A 21,802-nucleotide genomic window follows, 5' to 3' on the forward strand; every position below is an offset into this window, starting at 1 on the left:
CAAGGAGCACATAGGACGCCTTGTCAAGTATTTTGCCAAATTCTCAGCAAACTGTATGGAGTGCCAGCCCTCCCTCTGCCTATCTATCTAGATTAGAAACTCTAAGGAAGGAAATACACTGGTTCTGCACCCTCTGGTTCTCGATGTGCTTGATTATGAATGAGAAATGTTTTTGTTTTTTTTTTGTTTTTTTTTTTTCCCCTAGGTGGTCACTAACCCATCCTCCAATTAATCATTCTAGAATTTTGCCAGGAGTCAAAGTCAAGCTCACTGGTCTACAGGTTGCAGATTCTATTTTTCAAAGCAGACGGCAAAAGATTAAAAAGTATTTTGGTTCTGCAATGAAACCGCTACAGAACAGGGCCATTAGCAGCAATAGAAAGAACAGCGATAAAGCTTTGAGAGCTTTCTCTTTTATCTCCCTGCCTTAGGACCGAGCTAAAGCAGAAGTTTTGAATAAGAAATTGAGGAAGCAACTAGCGACTTACAAAGTGCCTCATGTAATGATGTATGTCCATGAGAAAGTTACCAACTTTGAGCTGGAAAAGAATATTAAAACGTGGGAGAGGAAGGTGGAAATTGCAGAGGTAAGACCAGACGTCCTTTTACCTGCCCCTTGTTGCCCCAGCTTCCTGAGTAACCCGAGCCCCACAGCAGAGTACAAGTCTAAAGCAGTGGCCCCTTATTAGCTCTAGGACAAATTTTCTCAAGCCTTTTCATGTCCGGTCTTATTATACATCATTCCCATTCATGGACCCCAGAGGCTAGTCAAATGGACTTCCTTCCTGTTTCACACATACACACATAGGGCACATACACACAGGCAGGTGCACACACACACACACGGTACACATTAAAACACTCAAAGCCCACCTTTACCAAGGGATTGTTGCTTTTTTAAAACGACGTTCAGCACATGCCTTCATGCATTTGAATTCTGGCTCCAGCTTTTTTTTGGCTTTGTTTTTAAGAGTTTTCCTCCACTTTCCTTGCCCCAGTCCCCCAATTCCAGGATTTTTAGTATAAATCATGAAACACAATATTATCTGTACTCTTTATGCCTTGAAGAAAAATTGATTTAGTTCATGCTAAAGAGACTGAAAACAGCCTGGTGATTTCCATAAGTAGAGAGGGATTTCCACAGGACTAAAGATCACTGGAACATTTGCAGAGGGCCTTGGATGTGGTAATTGTGTGAGCCGTGAATGTGATGGCTAAGAGAGCCATGGATGTGATGGCCGAGTAAGCTGTGGATGCAGTAGGGATGTGAGCCATGGATGCAGTGATCATGTGAGCTGTGGATGCTGTGGCTGTGAGAGCCGTGGATGCCGTGGATGTGTGAGCCGTGGCTGTGGTGGTTGTGAGAGCTGTGGATGCAGTAGGGATGTGGGCCATGGATGCAGTGATCATGTGAGCTGTGGATGCTGTGGCTGTGAGAGCCGTGGATGCCGTGGATGTGTGAGCCGTGGCTGTGGTGGTTGTGAGAGCTGTGGATGCTGTGGCTGTGAGAGCCGTGGATGCCGTGGATGTGTGAGCCGTGGCTGTGGTGGTTGTGAGAGCTGTGGATGCAGTAGTGATGTGGGCCATGGATGCAGTGATCATGTGAGCTGTGGATGCCGTGGATGTGTGAGCCATGGCTGTGGTGGTTGTGAGAGCTGTCGATGCCGTGGTGATGTGAGCCATGGATGCAGTGATCGTGTGAGCTGTGGATGCTGTGGCTGTGAGAGCCGTGGATGCTGTGGCTGTGACAGCATGGAGCTGGGAGGACCAGCCTCGCTGCACCCAGGACCCAGGCACTAGAGCGAGTGGGCCTCTCTAGGCCCTCATGGCAGCCCTGGACAAGGGCCCAAAGCTGGGACTTCTCTTTTCAGAGAGTTTCCACCCAGCCTAGATGACACTCACGGGTGGGGGCCCTGCCAAGTAACTGCCTCATTTCTCATAAGGGGAAATCACAAGTAAAATTCCCTACCAACAAAAGGAATTCTGGCAAAGGGATGCCAGGAGGCTGTTATCGGAGCTGTATGGGGATAGATGCAGAGGCTTGGGAGAAAGAGCGAGAATAGACCAAGACTCCTTTCCAGCCCGGCCCAGCCCAGCTTCCTCTCCCTCTGGGAGGGACAATAGGCAGATCACCGCTGGGTCTCAGTTTCCCCTTCTAGACCATTGGGTCTTGCACCAAACGGCTTCTGAAGCGGGCTCAAGCTCCCAATTCCGCAGCCCGTTAATAACCAGGCTGCACAGGGGCCCTGGGGGCGCCGTGGAGAGAGCACCAGACCGGAAGTTCGGAGGACCCGAGTTCGAATCCGCCCTCAGACACTTAACACTCCCTGGCTGTGTGACCCCGGGCCAGTCACTTAACCCCAACTGCCTCTGCGAACCATAGCCACGCGGCCGCTCAGGGACGCCGGGGCTGCCTTAACGGCTTCCTCTCTCCCCCCAGATGTCTTTAAAAGGATACCGAAAGGCTTGGAATAAAGTCAAGATGGCCAGTAACCTGCTGGAGACAAGTGCTATGCTGTAACGTGGCCCGTGAGAAGTCTGACCTAATAATCAAGAAAACGAAAGAAATTAATATGGATAGTTCTGTGATCAAAACCCCAAACTATTAAAGTAGCGAATCCCCTTTTAGTAACAAAGTCTCGCAGAGGGTTGGTTACACGGGCCAGAGGCGGCTCCGCGGCCCCCCGGGGGCGGGTTTCCAGGCCCGGGGGGGGGGGGGGGCGGCGGGGACCTCTGAGCGCGCCCTCCGTCCCCGGCCGCCACGAGCCAGGCCCTGCCTCCTCCGCCCCAAGGGCGCGGGAGTCTCCGGGCCGGCCGGCTCCCTCCCGCTCAGACGTGTCCGAAGAGAAGGGTCAGAGTGCACAGGGCGGAGGTCACGGCCCCGGCCTGGCCCGCGAGGGGCACGTCCTCCCCGCTGTAGTAGTCGTAATAGAGGGGCTCCGAGGCGTCCGTGAGGGTCGCCCTCTCCAGCGGCTCCCGGCGGGACTCCGCTTCCGGCCTCCCAGCACCCTCCTCGCCGGCCGGGGCCATGTTGAGCGGCCGCAGCTTGAGGCGGCCGTGTGTTTTGCGCGCCTTTGCGCGGCCCCTTTTCCGAGGCGGCGGCGGGGAGAAGGCTCGGGCCAGCGCCGCCCGCGTGGCGTTCGGCGGCCGGGCTCCCGCCGCGGGCGAGGCTGGGGGCGGCAGCTCTTCCCAGCTGAAGACCGGGCAAAAGTTGGCCCCTTCGCTGGTGATCCTCCGGGAGATCCAGTCTCCGTAGTAGGCGAGCTTGGTGCAGAGGAAGGGCCCCCCGCAGCTCGCGCCCCCCTTGTCCAGGATCCCGCTCAGGACCCACAGCCTGGTCTCCTTGGCTTGGCACATCACCGGGTTCCCGGGGTCTCCCTGTGAAAAAGGAACCGCTTTCAGGCCTTAGCAAGCCCCCCCCCCCCTCCGCGGCTCTCCCCGCCCCTGCGCCGTCGTGCTCCTGGTCTGACCCGCTGCCGGCCGCGGGATTGTGGCCACAAACTACCTAATCCTGATTTTCTTCCGTCGCAAAACTTGCATCTTTTAGTTTCGCCAATTAACATTTTCCTGAATGTCCAGAATTTCAGATTGTGGCTTTTCCTTTCTTAAAAAAAAAAAAGAAATTCTCCCTATGCTTTTTCTCTCGGCTCCTCTATCGCCTCTGGGTCTGGAAGGGCCTGCAGTTTCCAGGCGAGGAAACTGAGGGGTTCGCTGCAGGCTTCCCGGAAGGGGCTCCGCGGAGATGGGACGGCAAAGCCAGAGCATTTCCCGCAGCAGTGTGGCCCCCGAGATTCAGTGGCTTGAGAACCGGCCTTTCGCAGAAAGCTTCCCACGAGTCACTCCGGCACCCTTGGCAACCTTCCTCTCAAAGTTTTTTTTTTTCATCTTGATCTCAAACTTTTTAAATGAGAACAACCTGTTGCTTTCTCAGCCTGAGGAGTCTCTGAACTCTGCTTCCCTACATGCCTTGCGGGATACTCTCACATTCTGGGAAGCGGGGTATTTGTTAGACACACGACCTGTTCAGTTTCTACTCTGCTTCAGCCAATTCCAGAGAGTCAGCCAAATAAATGCCGATTTAATTTTTATTTCAGCAGGACTCCACTAAGTATAGTATGCTTACTCAACTATGTTCTTCCAGCTTCAGAAAAAAAAATCAAGTGGGATTTTAAAAGCCCTTCCAAAACACTGAAAAATTAAATATATAGGAAAAGTCATCTTGCTGGTAGAGCCTGTTTCCTCTTTATATCCTCAGTATTTTGCATAGTGTCCTGTATACAGCGTGTGACTAATAAATGCTTGTTAGATTTCACTGGAAAAACTAAAGCTATCCCAGACCCAACTGTTTAAAACCCAGAAGCTCCCAGAATGACTTGTCAACTCAGCATTATTCTCCCTTGACAACAAAGAATCAATCCCCAAGTGTATTCATAAGCTTTAGCTGAGAATAAAGTTGATCCATGTTGTATTTTTCTGAAAGAAATGATATAAGAATACTCTGAAAAAGTTTGGAATTGATGGCACGACATGGACACCATGGCGTGCCCTCATCCAAGAAGGTGCCATGTTCCAAGAGCAAAGAAGAATCACAGGAGCCCAAAAGAAAAATGAGATGCACAAATTTAGAGACATCTCCATTCTAGATGAAAAATGGACTATTTGGTGTGACCTGTGGTAGAGCATTCAGAGCTCACTGATCAGCCATCGTCAGACATGTTGCAATTGTCAGTGCTCCTCTTTGAGAACGGGGGACAGCAACAAACCGACCAACCATCTTTCTGGAATTTTGCTGCAAGTCAAAGAGCTTGGAAGAATCTGTGACCAAATTTCAGTCGATGAGAAACTGACAGGCTCCAAATTAAGATTAAATGACAAAACCTGCAAGGAGGGAGGCTTGTGAGATCTGACAGAAAGTCACCGTCAGTGAGATGGATGAAAGGGCAGTCCCTGTCACCATCGTTTTAATGCAGCTGCCATCACAGGTAATGGCGTCTAGGGCTTTAGACTGAGGCTGAACTTTAGAAATCAGTGGTACACACAGTGAATGCTTAATAAATGCATGGTGTTGACTAGATTGCCTTTCATTTTACCAAGCAGGAGAGAGACAGTAAGTCTCAGACACACACAGAGACCGACAGACAGACAGTGACAGAGACAGAGAAAAAAAGAGATAGAGACAGAGTGATAGAGACAGGAAGAACAAGAGAGAGACAGACAGACAGAGACAGGAGTAATAGAGATAGCAACAGAGAGAGAGAGATTTTGTTGATCTGATCAGAGGATCCCTGAGAGGAAAATACCACCAAACTCATTTGGGAACTCCAAATTTACTAATTTTTTAGGAATAGAGCCATATTATAATGCTAAGTGGTCATCTCACAACAGATCCTTCATAGTTTTTACAAGAGAAATAACTAAAAAGAGGGCTAGAATAGAAAAAAAAAGTCCAAGCTACTTCTCAAGTCACTGCTCATTCAATCCTGTCTCGTGCTATCTTTACAGTTTTTAAACATCATAATAGCTGATGATTTATAACAATGACCTTGAGTAATCAAGAAAAGGTTACGCCTGGTACATTATACTCTGTTTAAGAAGCAGAGAAGTATCTATCCATCTTGGAAATATTTCCATTAAATTCTACAACCCCCTCCTCCATAACTTTCCTTCCCCAAAGCAGTTAAATGCTTGGGCACTAAAAGGGTTAACCTGTTCAAATATATGATCGTTTCCAGAATCTGCCCCTCACCCTCACCCCAAGAAATTCAGAGATGATTCCTGAAAGCCCAGATTACATTGAATTTTAATTGTCCTGTTAAATAATCTATGCCTCTGTCTTGGCTCATACGTAGTAGGATATTAATGGAAAATTTCATCTCTCTAATTATTCTGCTCCCCCTGTCTGATCCACTTAGCCCTCTAACAAAACGTTGGTCCTTTTAATCAGTTTGATGGTGGTGATTTATTTTATTCTACATGGATGGCATGAATGAATGCTTTGGCAAGGGGAAAAGAAGTGTTAAAAAGCAACTGTTGCCAAAAATATCTTGGAACTGGGAATGTGAGGACAGCTTCAAATGACCTCATTCTCTGTGACTTAAAACACTCTTTGTGAAACCGGTGTCCATGCTTTTTGTCGTCAAAACGGGATTGCTTGACTTACAGGTTGGGAGATTCATCCTATCTGGGACCAACTAGAAAATTTTATTCAAATGTTGTTCAAATGTCAACTTTTCAGAACCCCCTAATTTTAGTTTTTCTAAATAAAGTCATTTATGGGATACCAAAGATTTGAATGGCCAGTAGCTAAGATGTTTATCTCAGGTTGCCTCCTGAATCTTCCTGTCTCCAGAATTTTCCCTCTCCAATTCAAAATAAATCTTCCTAAAGCAGAGGTCTGATTTTGTAACTCTCTAGCTCAATAACTTTCTGTGACTCCCTGTTGTTCCGGGCTAAATGCAGACCCCCTAGTCCCACATTTCTGGTCCTTTATAATCTACTGCTTTAGCATTATTTCACTTTACACTCTTCATGCATATTATATATCCATAGCTTAACTAGATATTTGCCAAAGTCCACATGCTCAATCTGTATATTCCCTCAAGTACAAACCAGGAACAATAGTTAGCATTTACATATCATTTTAAAATTTGCAAAAATTTTGCATATGTCAACTCAGTTCCTACTTGTAACAGCAATAGTATCATCTGTGGTTTGTTTTTAATCATTTGTGTTTTCAAGAGAAGGAAACCGAGGCAGACAAAGTTAAGTGACTTGCTCAGAATCATACAACTATTAAGTATCTGAGGTTGAATTTCAACTCTGGTCTTCCTGATTCCAGGTTCTGTATTGTCAGAGATTGTCAGTGGTGGGGAGGGGTTGATGGAAGTGGCCCTTATCTCGGTAGTCCCAGAACCTGATTCAGGTCTCCTTCCCACACATATTGTGTCCAAAGGGCAAAATCACTTTCCCTCTCTGAACCTCACTTTGGAAGCAATAAGGATTTGTGTTATCTATTCAATGAAGTTGTGAGGAGGGCAATATTATGGATATATATAATATATAATATAATATAACAAAATGGATACAGCTTACTTTTTAGCCAGACCGGCTTTCTAGCTTTTCCCTATAAATGACCTTTATATCTCCTGTCTTTGCTCTGTTGCTTACTCCTGTTATAGAGTCCTTCTTCCCCTCTGCCTTCTGGAACCTCTGGCATCCAGAAAGGCTCTCTCAAATATCATGCTCAACAAAAAGCCTTTTCCCTCCTTGGAGGAGTCTCATAACTTTGGGTCTGTGTTGTATTTATCCATGTAAAATTGTTTTCTCAATTTGAATGTCTGACATCCCATCTTTTTTTCTCCTTAAAATGTAGATGGATCTAATTAGTTTAGATAGTGAATCCCTTGCCCATCAATTAGGAAATAGCTGAACAAATTGTGGTATATGAATGTAATGGAATACTACTGTGCTATAAGAAATGATGAGTAGGTAGATTTCAGAAAAAACATGGAAAGATTTACATGAACTGATGTAGAAAGAAGTGAACAGAACCAGGAGATCATTGTAAACAGTAACAACATTGTGTGATAATCAACTATGACTGAATAAGCCATTCTCAGTAATACAGTGATCCAAGACAGTTCCAAAGAATTCATGATAAAAAATTCTAGCTACCTCCAGAGAAAGAACTGATGAAATCTGAATGTAGATCAAAACATACTATTTTTACTTTAATTTTTTGAGTCTGTTTCTTCTTTTACATTATGACTAATATGGAAATGTGTTTTACCTGATTGCACATATATAACCTATATCAAATTGCTTACTGTCTTGGGCAGAGGAGGAAGACAGAATATTTTGAAATTAGAATTTAAATATATGAATGTTAAAATTTATCTTTAGATATATTTGGAAAAAGTACTATTAAAAAGAAAAATTAGTCTCTGAGAAGTGGAACTATACTACATAATTCCAATGAACTGGATTCCATACCATATTTTATGTAATTATCAATTCAAATGCTTTCAACTACTTCTAAGGATTTTACTTGAACTAATTGGGACCTAGCTATGGTTTCCATTTAGGATTTCTGAATGTTATTTAGAGGGAAAATCTGATTAAAGTTTTAATAAGCCAAGAACCTATGCAGCCTTTAGAATAAGCATGGTTTGTGGTATAATTAGGGAGACTTTACTTAGGAAAATTTGTGGGATTGCAGATCTTGGACATCATTGGTTCTAAGCCCTTCATTTTTACAGATGAGGAAACTGAGGCTGAGAGCAGGAGCACGTAACTATTAAGTCTCTGAGGGAGGATTTGAACTCAATTTTCCTGACTCCAAGCTTAGCCTTTCAGCTATTGAAGCTCCTAAACAGGTGATAAAGACCTCTATTTTAAAAAAAAGTTTAGTCCTCATAGAACTTTTATCTATTTTAAGCAGTTGGAGGACGTTAAGATGGATAAAAATAAGTTCATGATTAAGTCTACTAAAGCCCAACCCAGCCCTCTATACATTGGAGGCTCTTCATAAAGGCTCATTTCATTCACTTGAGTTGAGGTCTCTCAAGGATGCCAGTCATCAATAATTTTAATTTAAACCAAAAATGTGTCAAGTGATTTAATGTGGCCCACAGCTCCTCTCCCATATTTTTACATTCCGTGCTTCCCACTGTTTTTTTCTTACCAAGCATCCAAAGATATTGTTCTCTTCCTTAGCGCTGTAGCAAGCAGTTCCCCAGGGTCTCTTTAAGGAACAGGGCCATACTTCCTCCACTGGGAGCTTCCTTAGGACGCCCATCTTCATTCTCTTTCTATTCTGGACCGTGAAAAAGCAAGCCCAGTACACATTAACACAAAGTCCTCCTTCTTTGCTCAGACTATCTGAATAAAGATGCTAAAATAGCAGGGCATGGGGAATGTCACTTTCAATCTCTCAAACTCTTTTCTAGCAAAGAATACAATTAGAATTTGAGCCCAAGGCCTCTGCCTGGAACAGCACCACATTTGGTGCTTTTTGCTTGACATGGTCTACTGTGATAGCTTATCTAAGAGAATACTGACATCAGCTTGGGTGAGTCGAAGGGACGATCAATCCCTTTTCCTATAAGTTGATACCAGTTTTCAGGAATACTGGAATCAACTTGGGATTGGAAGAAATCATTGCTTAAGGAACTATATGGGCCTGTATTTATGAATTAATAATATTAATATTAATGATATTGATAGCATTTATAGAGCACTTTACAAATATTTCATTTTATGCTCCCAACACCCCTGTGAGGTACATACTGTTATTATCCCCATTGCCAGGCTCACACAGCTAGCTAAAATGTACTCAAGGCTTTCTGATTCCAGGCCCAGTGCTCTATTCATGGAGACACGTAGCTGAGGAAAAACTGGGCTTTTTCCAAGAAAGTACCAGGCCCACGTGCCCCCTTTTGTTTAATGTATATGTGTGTGCAAGTTTCTTGATATTGTTCAGTCCTGTCTGAACCTCATTTGGGGTTTTCTTGGCAGAGATACTGGAGCAGTTTGCTATTTTCCTCTCCAGCTCATTTGACAGATGAGGAAACTGAGGCAGACAGCATGAAGTGACTGGCTCAGAGTCACACAGCTAATGTCTGAGGCCAGATTTGAACTGATTCCAGGCCCGGTGATCTATATCCACTGAGCCACCTGCCAGGTTTCCAGCCCAACCTTTTTTTTTTTTTCTGTAAGTGGCAGGAATAATTAAGATAACATTGAGATCATTGTGCAAGTCAAGCCCATTTCCAACACACACCCTCCTTTATTAGAATAAAGGCATTAACTGCAGCAGTGTGAATCCATCCTGACACCCAGCAGTTCTCCAGGATTCCTGGGGCCAGGTTCCTGTTGGGGAAGCAGATGGGTTGAACTTGGTCATTGAACTCTATGGCTGTGTAGGTCTTCAGGAGAGCAATGTTATTCTCCATGGTCATGGAATTAAAGCCCTCGTGTCTGAGAATGACAGTGATGAGATACTCTGGCTGGGTTCTTCTCCTGGCATTCATGTCCGTAATACCCACCAGTGCCAAAACCGTCTTCCTGGAGAGAAACAAAGCAGGTAATGAGCCAAAAATACCTGGGGGAGCTTCTCCACCGACAGCCAGGAAGAAGGGAAGCCACCATCTCTCCCCCACATACACTGCACCCCCAATCCGCCCCCCAACACACACTGTGCCTCCCACTCCATACACACGCTAAGTTTTGCTCTGTGGGGACAAACCCTTAGTGCCAAAGAAAAAAGGGAGGCAACATTGAACAGAGCAGGCTTCTTGTTGGCAAACCCAAGAATCCCTGGGTTTAATCACTGATTACACAACACATCCCCTTTGACACTGTGTTCTAGCCAATATTGGGCTGCTTTATATTCCCTGAACACGACATTGCTTAAAAAAAATTAGAATTATTTTTTCAGTGAACAAGCCTTTATTTTTTCCTCCTTTCTACCCCCATTTTTCTTCACCTCACCACTGGGAAAAGAGAAAATGTTAACACATAGGTTCAGTCAAGAAAAATAAATTCTCTTAGTGGCCACAGAAGTAACTCTCCCCTTCACCTTGTTCAATCATGTCTGACTCTCCATGATTTCATATGGGGATTTCTTGGCAAAGACCCTGCAGTGGTGGGCCATTTCCTTTTCCAGCTCATTTTACAAACGAGAAAACTGAGGCCCACAGAGTGAAGTAACTTGCCCAGAATCACACAGGTAGTAAGTGTCTGAGCTAGATTTGAACTCGGCTCTTGCTGACTCTAGCCATGGTGCTGAATCCACTGAGCCATCTCTTAGCCTCTTAATATCCTCAGCTCCCTTCCAGGCTCTGCTCAGATGCCACCTTGTACAAGAAACCTTTTTTGCTTTCTCCAGTTGTCAGTGCTATTTTCTGTGTATATTTTGTGTTTATCTACATATATTGGTCTTTCCCAATAGAATATAAACACTTTGGGATTAAGAACTATTTCACTAATGTCTTTGTATGTCACATGCTTGACACATAATAGGAGCTTAATAAAAGTTTTTCAAATGCAGGAATAACAACTTTATAGGGAATGATAGTAATCTCCTAGCTTGGTGTCTCTGTAAGAGAGAGGAAAGGGGGGAGGGAGAGAGGAACCCACTCTTCCAAAAGGCTTAATCTCACTGTTGGCTAGTAGATAGTGGGTGAGGAGACAGGGAAGGAGGGAAAATACCTTCACAGGTGCTAGGGCACATCTAACTAGTTTCCAGTTCTCCCGAGCAGAAACCTGATTTCTCACATTGTTCACTAATCAAAAGTAATAATGATGGCATCAAAGGGAAATGGTCCTGAACCAATAAGGAAGAAGTAGCATCTTCCTGTGGGATAAGCCAGTGCTTTGTTATCATTAAAACATTTTCTCCAGAATTCAGGTAGAATGTTATTTTTTCAATTGGCCTAGTTACTAGATTTCCCATGCAGGTTCAAAACAAAACAAAACAAAAATAAAACAGCCCAGCCAACTCTCGCTGAGTCAAGCCTTTGGAGGCTGAAGATTTTTAGAACCCAGCATGCCGTGTGGTATGAGAAGGATTGAATCTGTCAAATTCCTGTCGCCAAAGATTAGAGATGAACTGTGATCTCCAGACAGAGGGTGGGCACAATGTCCCAAACTGTCTCTTTTTAAAAAAAATTTTAAAGTAATAACTTTTTATTTTTCAAAATGCATGTAAAGATAGTTTTCGGCAGTCATCCTTACAAAACCTGATCTTCTGAGTTTTTCTCCTTCCTTCCCCCTCTTCATGTAGACAGCAAGTAATCCAATATAGGTTAAATATGTGCAATTCTTGTAAATATATTTCACATTCATCATGCTATGCAAGAAAAATCAGATCAAAAAGAAGAAAAAATGAGAAAGAAAATAAAAACTAAGTAAACAACAAAAAAGGTGAAAATACTATGCTTGATCCACATTCAGTCCTCTCTCTGGATGCAGGTGACTCTCTCCATCACAAGTCTATTGGAATTGCCTTGAATCACCTCAGTGTTGAAAAGAGCCAACAGACCACCTTTAAACACTCTCTGGCCTTTCCTCTCCCCATCCCCAATCCCTTCCCTGTCCCAGGTCCTTGTTTCTATCTGAGGTAGCTCAGGTGTAGGAATAAGGAAACAGCTGATACTGGCCTGTTCTGAAAACGGGAAGCGATGCTTAGGATCCAGAACTCATTTAGGATGCATCCTAAAGTCAAAGGAGTGTATTGTGAATCCTGCAGAGAAACTACCCAAGGGAACGAATCCACCGTGGCCAAATCATCACCATCATTGGGGAGAAAAGCAGAAATGAAGCCACCCTCGATCAAACAACCTGCAAGCAAAGGCAGGTCAAGCTCTCAGAGGAATTCCTGGGGCAGCAGAGTCAAAAACTTCTTGAACCCCTCTCTATTTTCTCACTCTTCCCTCTCCTCCTGCCCCCAAATTCTTAGCACCCGGGACAGAACATAAATTGTGTCACAAGAACAGCTTAAGCTGCACATAAGAGAAGGCATTATTATTTATTTCGAAATTAAAATTTTCTTTTCAGTTTAATGCATAGTATTAACAAAATAAATACATGAATGAATAAGATATAAGATAAGCATTATTTGGTATACATAGGTTTGCTTTAAGATGGAGGGGGGAAGGAAGAAGAGAAGAAAAGAGAGGGGAGAAGAGAGAGGGAGGGAGGAAGAAAAGGATGGAGAGAAGAAGAAAGAGGGAAGGAGGGGAAGAGAGAGAGAGAGAAAGAGAGACAGAGACAGACAGAGACAGAGCATGAGGGAGATTAAGAAGAGAGAGAAACAGAGAGAAGATGAGAGAGAGAAGGAGGGAAGAAGAGAGAAGAAGGGAGAGACAGGGACATAGAGAGACAAAGAGTGAGGGAGAGAAGAAGGGGAAGGGAAAGAGAAAGAAGATTAGAGAAGGAAGGAGGAAAGAAGGGAGGGGGAGATAGAGACATAGAGACAAAGAATGAGGGAGGGTAAAAAGGGAAAGAGAAAAGGAGGAAATGAAAAGAGGGAGAAAAATGAGAGAAGGAAGGAGAGAGAGGAAGAGAGAGAATGAAGGAGAGGAGAGAGAAAGAAGGGGGGAGAGAAGAAATCATGCAAATATTTTCTAGAATATCTCCACTAGGACAAATATCTTTTATAAGATGTAAATAAAAGCCTTTCTCCCAGAAGCCGCCCTTTCATGAGATTTTGAGATTAGATAGACTTTGAGGTTTTTTTCCTTCCTCTTGTCGTGTGTGGAGTGAAGATACGGCTTTCAGGACATTTTGTGCCACCCATCTCATACAGATGGGATGCCCCTTTTGTAACAGTATTCCTAGCACAGCTGAGGGCAAGAGAAGCTTGTGCTAGCAGAATGCTGATAGAATTGGTACAATCTTTATGTCACTGTTTAATAGTTATCTACAGAGCCGTCAAATGTCCTTTTAGACATTGTATTGTGAATGTGGTGAAAGGAAAATGGCACTCACTGGCTGCTGTTCAATATTATTTTCACCTGTGATATTTGAATGCCTATTTCTTCTTATGCACCTTGGGACTTGAGTCAACTGCCCTTCAGGCCATAGCTACATAATCCTGCTTGTCATGCTTCCCTGGGTCCAATATTTGGGGCTTGGCTCTCTTTTCTATTGTGTATTGCCCAGGATACATTCCATTCAAAAACTTCTGATCATTTCATTCATGCTCACAATTAATCAGTCATTAGACCCATGTGTGTGATATCCTTATAGGCTAAGAGAAGATTTCTGTCCTGAGATCTCAGTTTAACTGTTTGATTTCAACTCCCAGTGAATATTAATACTCTCTCTGAGATGGTTTCTATTCCATCTGATGGTTAGATATAGCCTAGAATGGGAAGGGATTTTTAAAGGCCAGCTAGTATGTGTTTTAGATGAGCTCTAGAGACGTAATTTTTTGTCCTTTGTTCTCAAGGAAGACTATGACATCAGGGAGGTAATGCTGTGAATTAGATTTAAGTGAGGGAGAGCTGTGCAAGGTCACCTTTCCCCTCCAGAGCCATCTATATCCAATGGCCAGATATGGATCAGGATGATTGGAAATGGTCCTGAAAATGGGAGGAAACTTTGGTCTTTTCAAGCTAAGTTCTTTCCCAGGTCACATGCTTTAGATGAGGTCTAGAAATGATTTGACCCAAGTCAAATAGATAGTAATTAGCAGAGAAGCAATTTGAACCCAGGCGTCCTGATTCCAAAGCTTGCTCCCTTTTCATCATACTGTGTACATCATAGGTTCTTAGAAGGTTCTCTTGCTCAGGATTACATGTATGCAATTTTTTTGAGGCAGTCAGGGTTAAATGACTTGCCCAGAGAAACATACCTTTTTTTAATATTTTTTTATTATAACTTTTTATTGACAGAACATTATGCCTGGGTAATTTTTTACAACATTATCCCCTGCAATCACTTCTGTTCTGACTTTTCCCTTCCTTCCCTCCACTCCCTCCCTTTGATGGCAGGCAGCCTTATACATGTTAAATATGTTATAGTATATCCTAGATACAATGTATGTGTGCAGAACCAAACAGTTTTCTTGTTGCATAGGAAGAATTGGATTCAGAAGGTAAAAATAACCTGGGAAGAAAAACAAAAATGCAAACAGTTTACACTCATTTCCCAGTGTTCCTTCTCTGGGTGTAGCTACTTCTGTCCATCATTGATCAATTGGAACAGAGTAACATAACTTGTAAGTGTTCAAGTCTAGATTTGAATTCAGATCCTTGACTCCCGGGCTAATATTCTGTTTACTGCATCACCTAGCGGCATATTCATGTATTTTCAACTAATGATCTAATACTCTGATTCTCTGTACCACCAAGGACAACACCAAAGGATTAGTGTGAGAGTACCATGGTCTTGGTCGACTTACAGCAGAGAGGTGTACTGAGGTATCCTAGGATGAACTGAACTTATCCAACTTGACTGAAGTCAATCCAACTAGAATACTTTGGACCTGAACATCTTGTCCCATTTGCAGGTCCTTATTAGGTTGCTCCTTACCTTTTCCTTCCACCCTTTTTCCATTTCACCATCTCTTCTATTCTTCTATTCCTCTATTCCTCCTTCTATCCCATGTTCCTCTAAATCTACACTCTCCTTGCAAAAGGTCTAGGAATCATAATGGCCTGCTTGAGCCTTGTGAACAGCGCATAATAAATATTCATGGAATTAATGAACAAGGCTTCTGTGTTTTTCCTCTATGGCTTCCAAGTCCTACAGTGTATTTGTATTCTCTGGCAGGTACAGGCTTGAATCACCCTGAATTACAGGTATCTAGGGTAGTCTGGGTTTTGTTTTGTCTTGACTTTAAGTTAAATATTAGTTGAACTTTCAGATACAGCACGAACATTCTTGGACCTTTAGATGTCCTCTAAGGTAAATACACAGACCTGCTTTCTCTACACAACTGAAGGAGAGGCTGGAAATGTAGGGTAGAACACAAGGACAGCTTACTTTCGTTACCAGTCTAGACTCCATAAAGAAATTTTTTGAGAAAAAAAGCTTCCATTGTTCCTTAGTCTCCTGGTTCCATGTTTATATTGTCTTGCCTCTGTTACACATGTATTTACTTCCTCTCATTCTCCTTTCCTTTCTAACTGCTTGGTGTCCATCAAACTCTGATCTCTTGAATCTGGAGACCCCTGATATTGGTATCTAACTCATTTACTCGAGAGAGAAAAGCCATTACCATCCTCATTTCAGCTATGAGGAGAGTTAAAACAAAAATCTAAGAGGATGTTGGAAAAAGTCCTACTTTGTTTTATTCTTCTGAAAAAAAAAGTCAAGGTCAAAAATATCACAGGGCATCTAGAACTTGGGCATCTAGAACTTATGGACTGTGTTTGGCTTAAAACCAATTCCATAGGATTTGGACAGAATTTGACTGAAGAACAACTGAGATTTAGAAGAGGAGAAAGAGTCCTTGGAGATCACCCCCACACAAAAACTTTCATCTAACAATAGTCATGATGTTTTAAATATTATATTATTCAATGGTCTGCTTTGAAAGATCTGCAACGTGGGGTCCTCTTGCCATTGCCACATGTTCTCTTTGCATCCTGCATAATTCTTGACTATGTTTTCCCATAAATCCCTAATAGAAATCCTAGCTAACCCCCTGGAGATTTTCTTCTTTTAGTTATCTTGGGTATTCTGCTTGAGCTGCCCATCTGCTGACTTCCATTCTCGCTAGCCCACATCCTTTTCTGGTCAGATGAATCTTCCATAATCTCTTTTATCTCACTTCTTGCATGCAAATCTTTTCTTAGTAACAAGCTGCTGCCTGTCTAGGCCTACCATGTATCTTTCCATTGTCCTTTGGATTATGAGCTAGAGACTATACATAATGGACACTCCAACATTCACCAGTCCAGTGGAGTATCTTCTGAATCATCTAAGACTGAATGGCATTTAACAGAATTCACCAAACATTTAGTAAGAATCCTCTGTGCTCTCTAGGCGCTGAAGACACAAAGGCAAAACAAAACAAGTTTTTTCTTCAAGATACTAATAATATAAGGAAGGATGGGAGACAAATCTTTATTAAGTGGCTGTGTTAAGCATTTTACAAATATTATTGAATTTAATCTTCACAACTCTAGGTGGAAGGTGTTATCTATATTTTACAACTGAGGTTAAGGGAGTTGTCTAGAATGACATGACTTGTGTCTGATGCTAGATTTGTACTCTTGTCTTCCTGATTTCAGGCTCACTGTACCACCTACCTGCTTCTACAAAATAGGGAGTGATGGGGGCAAGGGAATATTCTAAAATATTTTATTGCTGAAAACTTTGGCAAGTGATCACTTATGTACATATATATGATAAGATAATATCTATTAGGAAATTTTATTAACCAGATCATCTTATTTCTTAACTATGTAATGGAATAGAAGTTAATATATGTTAATAGCAGTTAAATATTTTGCATAAATATAGAACTTTTTTCTGTCTCAAAGTGTTATTTCTTATCTGTTATTTCATTTGATTTTACATTTCTGGAAGGGAGATAAGGAAGGTGTCATTAGTTCCATTTTTCAGCTGAGGAAATAAGATACAGAATTGTTGGATGATTGGTACCAGCTCCCAAGTTTGGTGGAAGAGTCAATGTTGGAGCCTTATGTCTTCTGACTCCTAAAGGCAAAGCTTTAAAAACAAAAATCCATCGTTTGAGCATGGATTGGGTCATCAGTTATGGATAATCAAAGCATTATTTTTAGCACTGGCCTCAGGCAAAATAGTACCTTAGGGACAATTTGTACCTCCCTTCACAGCCCAACTTGACATCTGCAATGGAAGTAGATCTGTTAGGGTGATAACTAGGTAAGGGGAAAGAAGTTAGAAAAGCAATTGAATGGGAAGAACAAAAGTTTCCCTCTGTAACCGAAGGTTCTACATATGGATGGTGTGGTGCTGGCTGGTGCTTGGTCTTAATTGTTAGATCAAAATGAACACAAGCGGTAGAGAAATGACCCATATTTTCAAGCATCTCTGCTTTGGAGGCTGCATTGAGTGCCCAAACATCTGCAAACACTCCCTCCACTTTAGTTTTAGTTTGTGGACCTTTTTAAGTTGAAGAATTTACTATCAGTATGGTAGCTGACTTTGATCCCATATTTGTTCTCATTGAAGGTGTTTGACAACATGGCTGAAGACATCATGCTAAAAAGCATGTCATGGAGCACCCAGCCTTGATTCACTCTGTTGGTGATTGGGAAAGCTCGAAAGCCCATTATACAGAATTGGGCAAGCTTGCCATCATGAAACTGACATTTCCCTGGGAAACCAAATTTGGTTGTAATTTAGGAAAATTCTGAATATCACCTGGCAGGATAAGGTACCAGACACTGAGGTTCTTTCTCAGACTAATCTGCCCAGCATTCCAGCTCCGCTGCAGAGGGCACAACTCCATTGGGCTGGCCACAATATTCGAGTGCCAAATGTACACTTGCCAAAAAAATTACCTTATGGAGAACTGACATAGGGAAAATTCTCACAAGGTAGTCAGGAAAAGTGATACAAGGACACTCTCAAGGTCTCTCTTAAGAACTTTAGAATTGATTGTATGACATGGGAGGCACCAGCCCGGGATGGCCCCAGGATGGCTCCGGGATGGCGTGCCCTCATCAGAGAAGGGGCTGTGCTCTATTAGTGAAGCAGAATTGAATTATTCCAGAGGAAATGCAAAATACACAAAATTAGTGGTTTCCTTAAATGTCCATAGGGACAATTTGTCTGACCTGTAGCAGATCATAGAGAACTCTCATTGGTCTGATCAGCCACAGTTGGATATACTCTAACTCGGTTCTAACATAGTGCTGTCATTTTGGCCCTTTTTAAAAATGAAAAGCAATAACATTTTATGGGACATAATGTACATTATATATTTTATTCATATATATGTGTATACATACATATTATATGTATGTATATATACATATTTCATACACATATATTTCAAGAATGAGCATATTTGGCTTATTTTAAAATGTTTAAAATGTTAGATATACCTCAGAGTTTCAAACAACAGAGGACCTGGCTCCCAAATCCAAGAGACCTGGCATCAGCAACCAAGGCCTAAGGCTGGAAGGAAACGTTGCCTTCGAAAAAAATAATCCTAGAGGGATAACTGTCTGGGACTGAGAGAATTTCTGTCCTATATTACAAACCTCTCCACCCCTCGACTTATAAGATGGCTTCTTTTCTCTAAGCCCACTAAGCAAATAAACATGTTCTTCGCCTATAGCCAATTTGGGCCAGCGGCCAAAAGATGGGAAGGGGATGGTGAATCAATGATCTGAGCAGTAGGGTGCATCGAGTCCTAGTACTGATGCACTTTGCTGGGGAGGTGTTTCTATAGGATTTTTCTATGTACTGTTCAGTTCAAAGGCTCCTGTCAGATTGTTTATATCCTTTGATATTTACTGTCACTGGCTTTCCTTGAATACCCAAGTATTCTGGGTCACACTAACAAGAGCTTTCATTGATGGAAGGCTTTATGGTTACTCAGCACTTGACAGCCATAATCTCATTTCATCCCATTATCCCATGATGAACTATCATCAAAACTACTCCCAATTGAATAATTGAGAAAATAGAGACTCAGTGAATGGATTACCCAAGACCACCAATCTCAGGTCTTCTGTTCATAAATACAGTTTTTGTACCTATGTTAATTCACTGGTGGTTTCAGTTATTAACAGTTTCTAGTCTAATGGCAGATAGGGACAAACGCTCTCTTAACTCCTTTTGCCGATAGGGCAAAAGCTTTCTGGGGACTAGAAACCTGCTTTTGTCAGTGAAAGAAATCATTTTGAGCTTCAAAGAAGACTAAGACTGTCTGTGGGAATGGATCTTTTCCAATGAGTTGATGGTTTCTGGATACCATCCCCTGTTGGAGCTATCCCCAAAGAAACAGAAATTACTCACCAGTAAGAGAGTGTGAAATGCATAATAATAGAAAAAATGGCCTTCTCTTCACTGCCATCCTGAAAGAGAACCACAGCGAGAGACAGCTGAGAACCCAGGACAGCTGTGAAAAAAAAAACACCCATGATTCAGTCGTTTGGCTCAGCTCACACATATCTTTTTTTCCACCCCAATCTGTTTTATTTATTTTTTCTTTTTATCTTTGACAGAAGCACATTTTCAGTGTCTAGAAAGCCAACCATCATCATCACGACCATCATCACCATAGCAGCTCGCATTCAGAGAGGACTTTATGATTTGCAAAGAATTTTACATATTCTATCTCATTTGATACAACAAATCAGAAAGAAAGGTGCTATTATTGTTGCTATTTTTTTTACAAATGGAGAAACTGAGGCTGGGTACACTTAAGGGTTTAACTTTATGTCTGAGGCATGTTTTGCTCCATCCACTAAGTGATCCCACAAGATCCATGGGAGGAGAAAATGCCCAACGCTTGTTTCCTTTCTCCTCAACCTAAGACAGAGCTGGGATTTTTAGAGAGAGCCTGTTCTCAGGTCTTTTCTCAAAACGAGATCCCCACCCTTGTGTCACCCTATTTCCACACTCCATTTTTAGGGGAAGGAGCATGTGGCAATGTAAACACTTGGGGTTTTAAGCCACTTCCCTCCAAGTGTAACTTCTTTGTGGGGTCTCAGGTCTCTGGAAGACTTTATTCTAGCCCTGTCATTTTGCTCCCCTATTATGAATAATGCTTCATTTTTCCTTATCACCTCAGCAGCTTTTCTGTCCTGGAGATGTGTTTTAAACTTCAAAGGATCAATAAGTTGCCTTGCTCCAACTCGGTTTGTAAGTCACCTTGTTCCTTTCATGTCACCACATGTTTCCTGTTCCCAGTATGATCCTCAGAACCCTTCCTTGAACCTTTCAAGTTTACTGATGCTACACAAAGGATTTCACCTTGACTGAATTTTTAAAAAAAATCTAGTTCCACAAATGAATTGTTTAAGCAGAAGATGGAGGGATGTTCAATTGTGCCATCGCTGTTACTATGGCATCACCATATAAACAGAACTTGAAGAGGGGCACAGAATGAGTCAGGATCAGAAATATAGGTAGATTTCTATTTTCAATATAGATTCAGGCAGAGCCCAAACGCCCCCCTCAAGTCAACTTCTGGAGACAAATTCAACGGAGGAAAGGAGACCTTTGAACATTGTAAAGCTGCTGCTGCTGAAGCCTCTGATAGAGATGGGGGAACAGAGTGGAGCTGAGCAATGCGGAGAGGAGAGCTTGTGGGAAGCTTGTGGGAAGAGAGGTTTGGCAAACGAGAAGGAAACAATAGGAACTTCTTTATTGAGTTACTATTATATAATTCTGGGCCCAGTTGTTCCTATGCTGCTGTCCAAGGTATCTTGGACCAAAGTCCCAATCACCCACTGCCATCAAGATTTAGATACTTTGGAACAAAGTCCCCATCACACTTTGAATTCAGGTAAACTTTAGGCGTGGCAACATTTTGGTCTATTCTTTTCTTTTTCTTTTTCCGAAAACATGCAAAGATAGTTTTCAACATCCACCTTTGCAAAACATTGTGTTCCCAAATTTTTTTCTCTTCCTCCTCTCTCCTTCCTCTCCTAAACAGCAAGCAATCTGATATAGGTTAAACATATGCAATTTTTCTAAAAATATTTCCACATTTGTCATGCTGTGCAAGAAAAATCAGATCAAAAGGGAAAAAATGAAAAAGAAAAAAAAATAATAAACAATAACAACAAAAAGGTGAAAATATTATACTTTGATCTACCTTCAGTCTCCATTGTTCTCTCTCTGGGTGTGGACGGCTCTTTCCATGACAAGTCTACTTTGCCCATTTTTTTTTCCAAGCTGTTCTTTCCAATCCCATATTCCTATAAAGATTATATTATAGAACATACAATATAAAATATACAAACGCAAAAAAAAAATTACTTCTCAATGGTAATTACTTCTCAAATACAAAAAAAAAAAAAAATAGAATAATTACCATCTAGGGAGGTTTAGCATGCATGGTACATTCTTAGAAAACTAATTACCATATAAAATAGTTTAGTTTCTTGGCCATGAATATGCTCAGATATTCTCAGCAGCAGCATATGAATGGCATTGAAATGAAGAGAGAATGACAATTCTGAACAACCATGGGAGTATAGTGTAATATAATGGCTGCCTCATTGTTGCATCTCCCTACTCTACAGAGCCATAAAATGTAATTTTCCTTAAATGAAGGTCTGGCCATGTCATTCCCCTACTTTATAAACTCCAGTAGCTCCCCATCACCTCCGGGGTCCAATTA

The 21,802-nt window shown here is 42.1% G+C and overlaps 2 protein-coding genes across 4 annotated transcripts in view; one reads left to right on the forward strand and one right to left on the reverse strand.

Annotated features, from left to right (window-relative positions):
• Positions 1-2,632, forward strand: part of CCDC113 (coiled-coil domain containing 113) — a 31,664-nt gene extending 29,032 nt beyond the window's left edge. Inside the window, exons 8-9 of the mRNA XM_031949940.1 lie at positions 432-587; positions 2,441-2,632. Coding sequence (XP_031805800.1) covers positions 432-587; positions 2,441-2,521 — 237 coding nt within the window. The 3' untranslated portion in view covers positions 2,522-2,632. The remainder of the gene's footprint in view (positions 1-431; positions 588-2,440) is intronic.
• On the reverse strand, positions 2,461-20,446 carry PRSS54 (serine protease 54). 3 transcript variants are annotated; one of them, XM_031949938.1, is made up of 7 exons: positions 20,326-20,446; positions 19,468-19,570; positions 12,162-12,342; positions 9,810-10,065; positions 8,684-8,815; positions 2,732-3,378; positions 2,461-2,543 (listed from the first exon to the last, which is right to left on the reverse strand). In XM_031949938.1, the coding sequence occupies exons 2-6, from the start codon at positions 19,523-19,525 to the stop codon at positions 2,830-2,832; spliced, it is 1,176 nt and encodes a 391-aa protein (XP_031805798.1). In that variant the 5' UTR covers positions 19,526-19,570; positions 20,326-20,446; the 3' UTR covers positions 2,461-2,543; positions 2,732-2,829. The 3 variants fall into 3 exon arrangements, with proteins under 3 accessions (XP_031805798.1, XP_031805797.1, XP_031805799.1); XM_031949937.1 differs by having other exon boundaries at positions 20,241-20,442; XM_031949939.1 differs by lacking the exons at positions 12,162-12,342; positions 20,326-20,446.
• Between the last annotated feature and the right edge of the window lie 1,356 nt (positions 20,447-21,802).

The sequence above is a fragment of the Sarcophilus harrisii genome, chromosome 2, assembly GCF_902635505.1.
Source record: "Sarcophilus harrisii chromosome 2, mSarHar1.11, whole genome shotgun sequence".
Lineage (NCBI taxonomy): Eukaryota > Metazoa > Chordata > Mammalia > Dasyuromorphia > Dasyuridae > Sarcophilus > Sarcophilus harrisii.

Excerpts from the sequence above, each read along its gene's own strand:
- PRSS54 (XM_031949938.1), bottom strand. The coding sequence starts at position 19,525 with ATGGCAGTGAAGAGAAGGCCATTTTTTCTATTATTATGCATTTCACAC. Across the intron at positions 12,343-19,467 it reads CATTTCACACTCTCTTACTG|GTTGTTTGATCGAGGGTGGC; the intron begins GTGAGTAATTTC and ends CTTTGCTTGCAG. Across the intron at positions 8,816-9,809 it reads GATGGATTCACACTGCTGCA|AATAGAAAGAGAATGAAGAT; the intron begins GTTAATGCCTTT and ends TTCACGGTCCAG.